This window comes from Stegastes partitus, unplaced genomic scaffold, assembly GCF_000690725.1.
Source record: "Stegastes partitus isolate 25-593 unplaced genomic scaffold, Stegastes_partitus-1.0.2 Scaffold165, whole genome shotgun sequence".
Taxonomy (NCBI): domain Eukaryota; kingdom Metazoa; phylum Chordata; class Actinopteri; family Pomacentridae; genus Stegastes; species Stegastes partitus.
In genome coordinates, this window is record NW_007577896.1 from 20,325 (window position 1) to 34,492 (window position 14,168).

Consider the following 14,168-nt stretch of genomic DNA (forward strand, 5'->3'; position numbering starts at 1 on the left):
TTCACCTCATATGTGTGGGAGATGGAAAATGCAGAGAACAGCAGCCAATCAAGGAGACGCTGACTTGATTGGTCCTGCTGTTGCTTCTAATTTACAAAATTCACTGCAAATGATTCCTAGTTGAGACAGTCAAGAAGCACAACTGAGAAGCTTCAGTGTGTCTTTGTTGGATCACAGCTCCAGTCATAAAGCTGCTGCTGCTGCTGCTGCTGTCACAGCTTTCAGGGTGACATGCAGCTGCCTGTGATGCATGTTGAATATGTTGCATATGAATCATATTATTACACTGTTTCTGCACAGATGACACCACATATCTGCAGTGAAAAGCTCCAAGTGACAGCAGAATGATCAACAGTTTCATGTGGACTTTATTTACAGCTGAGGCAGCTCCTCTCTGCAGAGCCTCCTCCATTTGGAAAGTAATTACCAGAAAATGTCCACATCTCACTGAGGACATGACAGCCGCACTTTGTTGCTGTGTTGTTGGGGGAAATCAACAGCTGGACTGCAAACACACTGAGAGTTGACAAGCTCGAAAAGCAGCGCTACAGAAATCCACGCAGCTCTGTGGTGAAACGCTTTCTGCGGACGCTGGTCTCGGCTCCTGGCAGACAGCAGCCGGAGCAGCAGTTTGTGGAGCCGCCGGAGCTTCACTCTCCGGTCACACCGTTACAGATGTGACGTTAGCCTGCTAGCTAGCTCCCACGGCGGCTACAAAAAGCAGCAGCAGCCGCCGCCGCCGACGGTCAACTCACCGTTTCAGTAGAGAGAGCAGCCTCCGGGAGGACCGTGTGTGGCCGGGCAGAGGGCAGGGAGTCCGGCCGGGTTATCCAGGCCCCGAAGTTTGAGCAGCATTTTGTTCAAATGTTCTTCCCATCTGATCTCTGCAGCAGCAGACAGCGACGCGTCGCCTTTAACAGGATTCCAGACAGACGAGCCAGACTTTGGCCGACACAAAATAAATCAAATAAATTATGAAATATTAAACATAGCCTTAATGCTACTAATAATAACAGCAGTAAAAAAAAAAAAAAAAAAAGGCTGTTGATCAAAAATAGATTGAAATGATCACTTTTCAAAAGCTGAACAACTTTATATAAGATTCAAAAACACTATTGTCTTTGCTGTTACAAGACAAACAACCACATTAGATTCACATCATTTGCTTAATCTTCTGCAAAATTCACATGTAGATTAAATTCTGGGCAATGCCATGAGAAGAAAACATTTTTCAGTTAATTTGCTTTATTGCTGTAAATATCAGGTTAAGATTGTTAAATCATCAATATATTTTAAATTAAAAAGAAAAAAAAATTGAGAGGAATAAAGAAAATTAATGAGACAGAAAAACAGTAAATATGTGTTGTGCCATTTGTAAACGATTAAAAACACTGGTAAAGTGTCCAATCTGAGACTGAAGCAAACAAGAGTAATATAATATGTCATCTCCAATGTTACCTTTCACAATAGTTTATGCAAAATCAGTTTCAGTATCATGTGCAATACATAATTTCCATGTGCAATATTTCAACTTCATGTGCAACATTACATTATAATGAGTTAGAGTTCATTTTCATGTACAATATGTCAGTGCAATATTTCCTTTTTTCAGTTGCAATAATTTAACTTCATGTGCATAATTTCATTTTTGTGTTGAACACTTCAACTTTATGTGCAATATTTGATTATCACGTGTAATATTACTTTACTACATCAGAATTATTAGCAGTATTAGTTGTTACCTTTTAGTTCTAGTCTTATCTTCACAAGGTCTTTTGTTCTGGGGTTGATATGCACATTTCACACCAAAACACTTCATCTCTAGGACACAGAACCTGTCCTCTTCCTGAGCGCCATGACGGCTGGACATTCCCATGGTGTTTATACTTGTGTTTGATTGTTTGAATAGATGAACGTGGAACCTTCAGGCACCTAGAAGTTGTACCCAAACATGGACCAGACTTGTGGAGGTCTACAATTCTCTTCCTGATATCTTGGCTGGTTTCTTTAGAGTTTCCCATGAGTGTTTGAGGTGTGCCTCCAATTAACTCAGATGTTGTCAATTAACCAATCTAAAGCTTCCAAAGCCATGACATCATCATCTGGGCTTTCCCAAACAGTTGAAGGCATAGTTATCTTAGTGTATGTAAACTTCTGACTTTGAAAAAAGTAATTTTTTAAAAAATCTGAAAAAATCTCTCTCTCATTATTCTGGCATTTAGCAAATAGACATAATTTTAGTAATCCTAACTGAGCTGAAACAGGAAAAGTTTAGTCTGATTTAATGTCAGATAGTTAGAAAAAAAAAGATTCTCTGTCTTTTTATACAGTGTACGTAAACTTCTGGTTTCAACTGTATATCTTTTGCTTTTCCATTCGGCACTGCATTTAATTTCAGGTGATTTAATTTTGTTTTCCAAGCAATAAGGGGTTTCCTATGGGGTTAAAAACTTCTGTCTTATCCTAAGTGTGACTAATGTGACTGTCCTACTGGTTAAACAATGAGCATCAGTCTTTTTCCACTTAATTCTAAAATCTAACTAAATTATTTAAAAGCCTCTAAGTTTTATCTATTGCTTGTGCTCCTGGGTTTTAAATCTGCAACAGCGTCTGCCAGCCTGTTAAACTCATAAAATATCCCAAAATAAAGGAGGATTAACTTGTACAACTTGTAGATAAGCAAGGTGATTTTCAATTATTGCAATAACTAAATGATGGAAGAGTTACAAAATCCAGGTCCAAGAAACCAAGGTGGGTTAGAAAAGTAAAAGGAGTTTATATCAGTGGGTTTAGAGACATTAAAACGAAACACCAAGAAAACCAAAACAAACACACAAACGCGTGTCGCCTTCTGCAGGGTGTGGCAACACAAAGAAACGAGTTACAGCTGCAAAAACCACAGGCGTACAACTCTGAGAGTCTGCAGCATTTTCTCTGCCTGGCCTCCAGGGGCATCACAATACAAATACAACACAGAAAAATAAAAACCGAAGCCCACTCACAGACTGATAAAAATCCTTTTTGTAGCTAAGAATGATGTAGATAAAGGAGGATAAAATCCACAATAGGAAACAAACATCTAACATTAACATAAAACCACATTCAAGCAAAAGCAGTATCAATATGTAATTTATTTACTGAGGAAATCAGGTTGGTGCACTTAAGGAGCCTTTGGAGGAACAAATATAACTTTCAAGAATATTAACTGGAGGAGATGGGTCAAAAAAAACAAAAACAAAAATGATTATGACTTTAATTTGCAACTCAGGTTGTAACTATAAAGAAAATCAAAAGTCAAAATCTACTCTCAGACCAGACTAACTGGTGGCCTTAAAATCCAATACGCATCTCTATGTTTAAGGAGTGATTTTTTATCTCCGTCGACATGAAAGTTAACATCTCTATTAACTGAAGTACAGGTGTGGACACATACGAAATTCTAAAAATTCTGCCAAAATATTTTAGATAACTTAATTTTAAATCCTGAAGACAAGTTAAGCAAACTCTGAACAAAATCTAAGCTAGTGGAACAACACCACTATCTTAGATTACAATGACTGACCCTTAGATGTTTGATGAGGGAAGCTTCTTTTCTGTCATGTATAACAAAGGAAAGTTTCTGGATTTGCTCTTGTTCTGTTTTAGGACTGAGCAGTTTAATTCTCTCAAGTGACAGAGCTTCTGAGAGAAGTCTGAATTTTGAAATCCTGATCAGAACCACCGACGGATTCATCCATAAGGAATATCTTTAATGAGCTATGGGGGTGAAATATGTCCACATGTAATATGATATTTCAGTCAGTTGTAGGTGTTCATGTATCTGTAGGTCCACAAAGTTCACAGCATGTGTGTCCCATTCCAAGCTCAACTTTAGGTTTTCACTTAAACAGTTAATGATTTGCATCTGCAATAACTAAAAAGTAGAAATAAAATGCTTGCATTCATACAAAACACTGGCGTGAACTTGGGAAAATGTTGACCAAAGATGTAAACAGGAGTTAATGTGTGTGCTTTACCTTCATGGGGTGGACAGCAGGAGTCTGAAATAAACACGAGGTGGCACAGAAAATTAAAGTAGCACATCTACTGAATGTCTTTATTACAGTGTGGTGGGCCAGAGAGTACATATAAAAGAGTTTGAAAAAAATCACGTTACCAAGAACGAAAAAAACAAACCACTGTATGAGTAATCACACTACATGTATCTGCAGTCTCTGCAAGCTACACATATTACATTGCGAAAATTAAATAAAAACAGACCTTTATGGGTCCATTTATCAAAATATGACAGGACATGAAGATTAAATGTCTCGACTAGAGAATGACCTCTTTAGTCAAGAAGCCTAGAGAGCCCATATAAGTGTTTAAAAATAATTCAGACTATATAAGTATGAACATGTCCACATCCACTTGATTTACATGAAGGTGTGAAGAATTTTTAAAAGCCTGTGTTAATGATTAGTAATGAAGGCCCTGAGAATATACAAGGGTTTTTGGTTCTTACTGACTTGCGCCAGAGTGTGTGTCAAACTGCACAACTGGTTAGTCAAAAGCATGAAATGGTGACACTGAACTCTTCCTGGTGTGACCATAATGGTAAAAACATAAAAAAAGAAAGTCGAGCTGTTCAGGAACTTCGATCTACTTCCTGTTTGCGCTTGCAGTTCCAATTACGCAATCGTTGACCTGCAAAAGGGAAAAAATGCAAAACTTTACTTCAACAACCCCAAAGTCACACAATCAGAACCCTTTGTTACACATCAGGGAGGCGCTAAATAAATGCATGTGTAAAAATCTGTTTTCTCTCTGCAGGATTCATCACCTCCACTGGAAAGGTAATGTGTTCCGTTGTTTGTTAGCCAGCAGGATGGTCAACAGATTTTAATAAAATTCTTTCCAAAAAAATTTTAATCTTCAAAGATGGGACATTTAAAAAAAGAAATTTTTTTTTTTTTTAAAGTTTAAATCCTCCATAATTAGAAGTCTTAGATCAAGGAGGGTCATATGTACTTTCCCAGCTAATAAATCAAATAACATGAGGGAAATTATATTATAGGTTACTGGAAAGAAGGTAATTTAATGCTGAATGCTAATGTTTGCTGTAACTGCAGTTACAATCACATTATGTGATTCATGTGCACGTGTCGTCTTGTACCAGCTGTCTCATCAAGACAGCGTATCAAACAGCTGTAGAGGCCACTGACCTTGCTGGCAAACCGCAAGGAGTTGAGGCTTTCTCCAAAGCTGTCTGTCTCCGGGGCGATGTTCACAAACATCAGTCTGCAGAGATAAAAACACAGCACAAACACAATCATCATAAACCAGCTGCCTGGAAGAAAACACACCATCCCAGAATGTCTTACTTCAAAACTGAGTGAGCTTTCATTTTTTCTATCCTGATTTAAGAAGTAACTTTGTTAACAGTTAAACTAAACTAGCTTTTCTGCTCCAAGCTGAAGTGAAGTGAGTTTCTGCTGGAGAAGACCTTTAGCCTCTTTAAGATAAGATGATGAAGAACTCACGTTTTGCTGTTTCCTCCCAAGCAGCCCTGCAGAAGGTAGGTGAGCTTGGAGTTCCTGTACGGAACGTAGCTCTCCTGGAACACAGACAAAGTCAGTTTAAGTGACAAACAAAAGAAATGCTGTAAAATCGAGAGCATGTAGTGAGTGAATAAAGCACTTTTGGTGTCTGAGGATCCTGGGGCTGCAGATTACAGACCTTGTTGGCCAGCGCGGCGATAACGATCCCCAGGTTGGACAGGGAGCCGTTGATGGCAGTCATCTCTTTGAAGCGCTCACCCTGAGACTGACTCTTCACCATTCGCTCACTGCCAGCCAGGTCCACCAGGCACAGAGTGGCTATACATAGAAAGGCAAACAAAAACATCCTTTTTGGAAACATATTCAGCTTTAACACAACTAAACTTGTGTTCTGAAATCAGATTAGCAAAAGAATTCACATCAAACAACTACACAAAGACACAACAAGAAGGACAACTGAATAAGACACGTCCCATAACTGTATTAGGAGGCCCAGTAACATCAATGTTGAGTAATTACAGCATTAAAAAAAAAATGTTTACATAACTAAAGACTAATTAAGTACACAGCTTTGATATTCTAGATATAAAAGTAAAACCAAATTCCAGTACTCGCATGGACACTAGGATTGTACTCACACTTGCATTTGACATCCCTGCCAGCATGCACTCCCTCAATATCCAGCTGGAAGACTGAGTGGGAGCGAGATGAGCGGTCATTCTGGGCTGTCTGAGCTGTGGAGCGATTCTGATTGGCCAAGGCAATCAAGCCGAGAACCTGGCAGAAGGAGGAGATCATAAAGGTTTCTGCTTTCAAGCAACAAATAGTCTAGTTAAGAGACTGAGACATCTGCCTGCCGTACCTGATCCTCGCAGGAGACCTTTTCGTAGGTCAGGTTGGTGATTGTTATCTCGTTGTTGGTTGACTTTCGGATCTCGTGTTCCGGTCTCTTGCTTGCCTTGCCGGTGTAGAGGAGGTCTCGCAGGGTCTCATTGTAAATCTCAACAAAGCTTGCTGTGAAGGTGAACTGAAATAAAACAGAAGTTGAATCAATATTAAATAATAACAGACCTTAAACCTCCTCCACAAATAGAAACCTCAGTGTGTGCCAGTCACTCAGCACACACGGGGGTTATAAGTTCGCAGTGTGAAACTCAATGACTACTTTATCCTTGTGTTGGCTGCAACTCCTGTAAGACTGGTGGTGCATTTTTACATAAACCTTTCAGTGTAATGTCATGCTCCTTTCTCTTCACTTTAGGAGTATTAACACTGATATTTTGAAAATGAGTAAATGAGTGAAACAAAATTTAGCAGTTCCAAATATCCAACTGAAAAGAGTAACGTCACACAATACGTCAGAGATAGAAAAGGAATTTTCGGAACATTTTTGCTGGGTTAATTGGCACTACTGCTGTCATCTTATACATAACGATGTGCAGAATATTTATTCAAGTTTCCACATTTTTTTCTCAATAAAACCTAATTATCAAAGCAACTGGACAATTATTACAGCAGGAGTCTACAGTCAATAACAGAGTTGACTTAACACCTGATAAAAACATCCCACAATGTGTTTTCAGCAACCGAAGAATTAACAAATAACATGAATAAAATGTAAGCATGAAACTAACTGCTTTAGCTGTTAAAAATTTTTTTTGCTTCTCACATTATAGAAAACAGAGTTTACTTAGAATGCTACTGTTTCCTTCCCTTTAGTCACTTCCATGAAATACCAAACTAACCTCCCAGCCTTGAGCTCCCAGTTTCTCTGCTGCTTTGAAGATTTGCTGCACGGCTCTGGGAATGACGCCTCTGGTCTCATCAAACTCATCTCCCTCCATGGTGTAGGTTTTTCCACTTCCTGTTTGGCCGTAGGCAAAGCAGCAGACGTTGTAGCCGTCCAGTGCAGACTGCACCAGCAGTGAGATCTCTTCAAAAACCTAAAAACAAAGAGACAAAATCACCATAAATGTTCTTCTCTGGCAGGAAATACAAGCATCCAAACAAAACCCAATATTTATTCACAATAACTTGAGGATTCTTTGATATATTGCAAACTGTGATACATCATTATTTACCTCCTGTTGTGAAGCTTGGGGGCCAAACACTCGGTCAAAGCTGAAGTTATAATTCTTCTGAGTGTCTGCAGTTTTACCTGTGTGAGACTAAAAGGCAGAAAAATGCAGAATTTATTTAGTCATTTGTGATTTGCTTACATCTCTCAAAGCAAATTGTTTCCATGACTTCCTTTTTGATGGCAGAGTGCCACAATGGAGATAGACATGTTTGCTGAGGTGACTTTGACATCTAACTCTTATTCTAGTTATACCCGACACACTTGCCACTATGGCCTGCGGTTTCCTTAATGTCTTGGAATGCTGACAGGATTCTCACCTCCTCTGTTTTGGCCAGTGTAACCGTCTTGTTGTCAGTGGGTGTGAACTGGATGTGCTTACTGAGGCCACCATCCACCAGTGGGCGCACTCTGCAAAACACCCTTATATTGCCCTGCATTAAAAAGAGACACACAAATTAGTGTCATTAATCAAAGAGAGGTCAGAGTGAAAGGTGGCATTTTTTTGGTTGTAGCAAAATTGACGGACTGAACAGTGGCAGAGAACAACAAGAGAAAAGAGCCAAGTTTCCAGAGTTTTCCACCCCAGTGGGATTAACATAGCACCAGAGGACCAGTAACTTTTAGCCCAGCCGATGGGCCAGCTGACAGGCCTTTGAGGCTTTGCTGTCACTGGGCTGCACGGAGCAGTTACACCACATGATAACTTGCCTTAAGCTCCTGGATGGTGTTGTGCAGCTGTCTGCGCTCCATCTCCCCGGCATGAAGCTCGTCCTTCTGCTGGGCCACAGTATCTTTGAGAGAGCGGACCTCCTCCTCTGTGTCTCTGAGAGTTGCCTGCAGACGGGCCAGTGTTGACTCCTGCACTGACAGCTTCATCTGGAGGGAAAAGACAAGCAGCACAGCTAAAACACATCTTCTCTAAAATCACATTTTCTGTTTTAAAATAGACTTTTTCCCAATCCAATTCTCATTAGATATTAGACACATAGTAAGTCTTTGATTGATTGTTAAATGGAAGTTATTTGTTGAAATAAATCAGCATAGCAGGTGATATTTGCCAAAGAGTATATTTCTGTATTGATACCACAAAACAGAAATACCCTGTATCAGCAGCTGTCAAGCAGCAGACTTTTTACCTTTAGAGTCTGCAGCTCTGTCTCTTGGCTGTCTCGAAGAGTCTCCATCACCTTGTACTTTCCCTCTAAATTGGAGAGCTCCTTCTGAAGACAGTTCTTATCAGTAGACACTTTCTCCAACTCATCCCGGACACCTGACAATACCTGGAGCTCCTTCTCATAGTCACTAAAACCACAGAACAGACAGGACACTGAAGGGACTTCAAACAAACACTAACACAACATTAACATGACAGTAAAATACTAAATTCAATTCATTTTTCAAAATCTGTGGTGCTCACACCTGATCTGGCTCCTCTGCTTTATAAGCTGTTGCTCCATTTCAACCACTTTGTTTTGGCTCTGGAACATCGAGCCTTTCAGAACCTCATTCTCTTGGTTAACAGATTTGACCCTGGTCTGGTAGTTACGGATCTTATCCTCCATGTCGCTGACTTTTCCCTTCAGGTCCCACGCATGCCGTCGGGGGGCACCAGTCCCACCTGTATACAAGAACATCAGTGTTGCTCACTTTTCCTTTCAGGTCACTACATAAACTTTTTTTTTTTCCCCGACGGGCACCGTTTTCACAGAACACATCTTGGTATTAGTAAAAACACAGGTGTAAATAATAAATCCAACAATGGCTGAACTTAATGAAGCTGCTTCAGTTTTATGGTCCTGAAACAGAGGACGCTGACTCAGTCACACAGTCAAACTGGGACACTTTGCAGATGTTACTCGAATGCGTTTTCTGCTATGATGTGTCAGAATGCCTGTTGTAAAAAATGTACTAAATAAGATCGTACTCTTCAACAACATCTTAAGGTATATGCAAATATATCAGTGCTAAAAAAAGGGAATAAAATGTTATTTTTAAAACAAAAGACTGAGCATAAAAATTCTGGTTCATTGTCTACGCCTTTTCTGTAGAAAATGAAAATTATGACCAATTTTGTAGAATTATCATTTGTCAGAAATGTTGTTAATTCTAGTTGTCCACTGCCATAAATACAAGTAATCAGACATGTATTTACTTGATGTGAATTTCTCACCTGCTTTTGTACCAGTGGATACAACAGGTTGCTTCATGTTGCCTCCTTTTGCTCCAGTGGAAGCTACAGATGGTTTCAGGACACCTGATGAAATAAGAAAAATATTTAAGAACGAATGAATAAAAAGTCTGATATGTCCATTTAACACCAAGATTTATTGCCTTGACAAGATGGACCCAAGACATTTCTGAATTTCCTTGCTAACGCTTGCTAAACTACAGAACTGGAGGAACATTAATATATTGTACATATTTTAACTGTAATATAGTTTGTGAACATAAGTTCTGCAATCCTGACACTAAAAGAAATAACACATCATGCACTTCCAACCCATCACCCAGCAGACAGCTCATCTTACCTCTGGAAGGACCCACAGCCACAGTGGCAGCCCCGCCTCCTCTGGCTGGCTTAGCTGTGGGACAGAGAGAAACAAAGATGCACATGTTTTGTCCAAAACAAACAGGGTAATAGCACAGAGGAGCACAACAAAAATCAAAGAAACAAATAAATAAATAAAAAAGCTGAACATGTGCTTGATTGCAGTTAACAACAATTAATTCCCAAAGCCTTGCCTCAAAGTCTTTTAGTCCTGGTGAACTCTGACATGTTGCAAGTGTGGTAAAGGACACAAATATGCCGTCCTTACACAATAATAAGCGGAGCACGTTCATGTTAGCAATATACTTACAAAGAGGTGGTCTGGTTGAGCCAACAGGAGGCCTCTTGGCCCCGATTACTGTGGCTGCTGCCTTTGGTTTAACCGGGTCTGAGTCCTTACGGCTTTTCTTCTGCAAACACAAAAACAGCATCAAGTGAGAACAATGATTTCAGTTTGATGACAAATGTAATACATGGGCTCTATTGATTATTGGCTTTTGAAATATTAGCGAAAGACACGAATATCTGAAAATATCACACTAAAAATTCTACTGTAGAGAATACATCAAAAACCTACATTACATTAGTCTTTACATGTCTGTGTAACTGTGTCACAGTCTTACACTTAACAGAGCACAGAATAACGATCTGCTTCACAGGCACATGAAAAACTCAGTTCTGCTGTCAACAGCGTATCCTTGAAAGTGCAAAGTCAACTGTAATTATTGAGATGGATAAATGGTGACTTTACAATGCATCTGATAGAGTAGCTTGAGATACAGCACCAGAATAAAACTGATACAGACAATGAATGCTAACAAAGAAGGTGAAATGTAATATGCAGATCATTTATAATACAAACCTGAGCAGGTGCAAAGTCTTGGGCATTCTCTGAGCTGCTGCTGCTGCTTGTGAGAACCCTTTTGCTTGACATAACTGGCAAACGTGACATGCTCTGCTGGGGATTGAGAGGAAAATTGTGGTTAAAACCAGCTATGCAGAAAAAATAGCAAGAATTAAAACATTTCTATCACAGTAATTTTTACCAGGCCTAGTTTGGGTCCATAGTACATTAAAAATTACAGTTACAGAGGTAGGTGAAATAAATACCAAGCAATGTTGAGAAACCAAGAAGATTCTTTAGCAAAATCCACAGCATGACAAGAAAGATTACATTATTAATCTGTATCTGAAGTTGGATTCACAATTTTGGTAGCCAGAAATCACATACGCCCCAGACAAATCCATCTAATAGTACATTATTTGTAGTTTAGGTTCATATAATTTATAATCACGTCAAGCTGAGGCTCATGTCATTCATGGGCACCACATTTGTTTGGACTATGAAACCATGCTAACTTGAGAAACAGAAGTTTAGCTAAACTTTTGGGTTTTTCCAAGATCACTTTAGTTCTTTTGTGCAAAACCAAAGCTATATCACTGGCTTAAACATGTAGTAATAATTAACACATCAGAAGCACAGATAAGGACTAGAACATGGTTACCTACACTGGATGGTATAAAACAATCCAGCAAAAAAAATCTCAGATGAAAACACAATCTCTGTCTTGGATTCATTGTAAAATAGATTCGAGTGAACTTTAAGCTTTTTCTGCAAGTCACATGTAACGTAGAGTTAAGCTCGTTTAAAATCACTTATGGAGGTAAAGGTTCATAAAGAGGGGATCAGTATCATATGTCAGGGACACAATCAGGATTCGGGCAGCTAACGCTTTAACATGTTGGTACAACCGAGGACGGCTAAAACACATTCGACACAATCTGTCACAACCTACGTTAACTAATTCTATGAAAGGGGGAGGCTAACAGGAAAGTTTTAAACGTCGATTAGCTTCGACGAGGTTACTGCTAACCGTATGAACGCAGCCAACACTAACCACCGTTCATGTTATTACGGAAGGAAACTGCCTCTAGCTTGAATGTGAAGGCAAACTACGACGTTAAAGTACACAAACGACGGCTGTAACTGAGTTTTCCAGTCACCGCTGTAAAATTTAACGTGAAATACTTATTTAGTTTCGACGTATGGAGACACCTACCTTAAAAACAAACTGCGTCTCCCCTTATTAATCTCTCTCCAGTCCACCGTCTCCGGCCGTTTGAATTTGAAATTGAACTGTTTTGGTGGGCACTTCGCAGGAGCTGCTGTGATTGGCTGAGGCTGTGCAAACCCCGCCTCCTTATTTATGTGTGCTTGTTTTAATTTACTGAGTGCTCCGCTTGGGCGGGATACATGCTGTTTGAACAGCATACCGCGCAAGAAGCAAAGAAAGCAAAACAATCGATGACTTCATAGATGATCAAGCGAATCATATTTTGTGTACGTGGATACGTCACTACTGAAACATGATTCGCTCAATTTTTAAGTTGTTTTATCTAATCATTTATTATTTTTATTATATATTTATTAAACCGTATGTTTATTATAATGTGTAGTAATCAGAAGTAATGTGTTCTAATATGTGTGTTGTAAATACTATACTACAGTAGTTGTATATTGTTTTTATTATTGTGTCTATTATGTCTATATTTTCAATGCACCTTAATATGGCAGCTATCTTAAATTCCGTCATGCACCATGTTTGATGACAATAAAGCATTCTATTCAATTCTATTAAATTCAATTCAATTCAATTCTATTGTATTCTATTCCTGATTTTTATTGTTTGACTTTACCTGCTAGCATTGATTTGTTTTTCATCATCTGCATTAAGCTCTTCAATCACTTCTTAATTGGAACAAAACCGAAGCAAATTCAGCCAAGCCCAATGAAATTCTGTGGTTGAGTTATTTGCTTTCGATCAACCACATTTTCCTCCCACAATTAATGGCAAAATTTGCAATAATATGTTACATCGCCTGCAGTGATTTAAACTGTGATGACTGCATCTTTTAGCACTTTCAGCCGTCAATATTTAGATTTTTTTGATCTTCAATATTGTGTCGATAACAAGTGACACATTATATTATTTTTCTTTTCTCTATTTTTTGCTGCTAAAATGATTTGCACCACAAAAGCAGAAGTTTCTGCTTAACTTCTCCCCTGACATACCTGGTCAGTTGCTATTCTTGTCCAAACAGTAACTTGCCACTGTGGAAGCGACTGCAGCCAACGCATCCTGTCACATTAATTTAACTAATTGAAATGAGGGTAATTATGTTGTGTTTCATGCAAAGACACAGAAACCACACAGAATCCTAACATTACAAATTAAATTGTAAGGGAAACTCTTTCATTTTTGCTAAAATAATTACATATAGTGGGGGTGAAAGTAATCATCTTGTGTGTCAATTCCATCAGACATTTTTTAGTTCAAACTCAAGAATCAGACATAACTTGAAACCCACATTTGATCCAGTCAGTCACAAAAAATGAACAATCATACATCTTCATCAATAAATCAAACAGTGACTTTGTTTCATCATAAACAGTTTTTGAACTTTATTCTCCATAAGGGAAGAAACAGTCTGTTCAGATGAGCAAGAGGTGTAACTGTGCATACAGTATGCAAGAGTGTAGCATAAGAGGGCAGTTAATAACTGTATTATCAGGAGCATCGGTAATAACATTAACAAGAATATTGAGAATGGGTTATTTTTCATAAAAAGACACAATGAAATACAAGGAGGAGTATACATGAAGACAATCAGCCTCTTGTTCAGGCCGTTTGAACATTTTGATTGGGTAGAGACGGCTTGTGCAGTGTCCCAGGTCACCTACATCACAGCTTTGTTGAGCATCATTTATCATCAGGGTATACTGTCAGATCATGTGTGGAGGTGCCATGGGCGAACAATGCCAAAAGCTCTTTAAAATCACAGTTATTCACTTTTGCACAGCACCATAGCACTCACTGTCAATGATTCCTACAAATTAAACACGACTTTGTCAAACCAGAAAGAAAATAGTATGGTTGCATTTTACATATGTGCAGGGAATAATCACCCCCCAGTTAACAGTTAACCTATTAATCACTGG

The 14,168-nt window shown here is 38.8% G+C and overlaps 1 protein-coding gene across 2 annotated transcripts; it reads right to left on the bottom strand.

The window, feature by feature from the left end:
• Positions 1-4,069: 4,069 nt before the first annotated feature.
• Positions 4,070-12,291, bottom strand: kifc1 (kinesin family member C1). Of its 2 annotated transcripts, none has more exons than XM_008279602.1 (17): positions 12,229-12,291; positions 11,031-11,123; positions 10,479-10,578; positions 10,149-10,202; positions 9,791-9,874; positions 9,040-9,238; positions 8,757-8,922; positions 8,329-8,496; positions 7,938-8,051; positions 7,622-7,708; positions 7,286-7,483; positions 6,403-6,567; positions 6,179-6,317; positions 5,719-5,858; positions 5,523-5,596; positions 5,205-5,280; positions 4,070-4,686 (listed from the first exon to the last, which is right to left on the bottom strand). In XM_008279602.1, the coding sequence occupies exons 2-17, from the start codon at positions 11,118-11,120 to the stop codon at positions 4,642-4,644; spliced, it is 1,899 nt and encodes a 632-aa protein (XP_008277824.1). In that variant the 5' UTR covers positions 11,121-11,123; positions 12,229-12,291; the 3' UTR covers positions 4,070-4,641. The 2 variants fall into 2 exon arrangements, with proteins under 2 accessions (XP_008277824.1, XP_008277823.1); XM_008279601.1 differs by having other exon boundaries at positions 11,031-11,126.
• Between the last annotated feature and the right edge of the window lie 1,877 nt (positions 12,292-14,168).

What these genes read in the sequence shown, in the direction of transcription:
- kifc1 (XM_008279602.1), bottom strand. Translation starts at nt 11,120, where the DNA reads ATGTCACGTTTGCCAGTTATGTCAAGCAAAAGGGTTCTCACAAGCAGC. An exon ending in CACTGGCCAAAACAGAGGAG is followed by an intron (nt 7,709 to 7,937) that starts GTGAGAATCCTG and finishes TCTGCCTTTTAG; the next exon opens with TCTCACACAGGTAAAACTGC. An exon ending in AGGTCTCCTGCGAGGATCAG is followed by an intron (nt 6,318 to 6,402) that starts GTACGGCAGGCA and finishes TCCTTCTGCCAG; the next exon opens with GTTCTCGGCTTGATTGCCTT.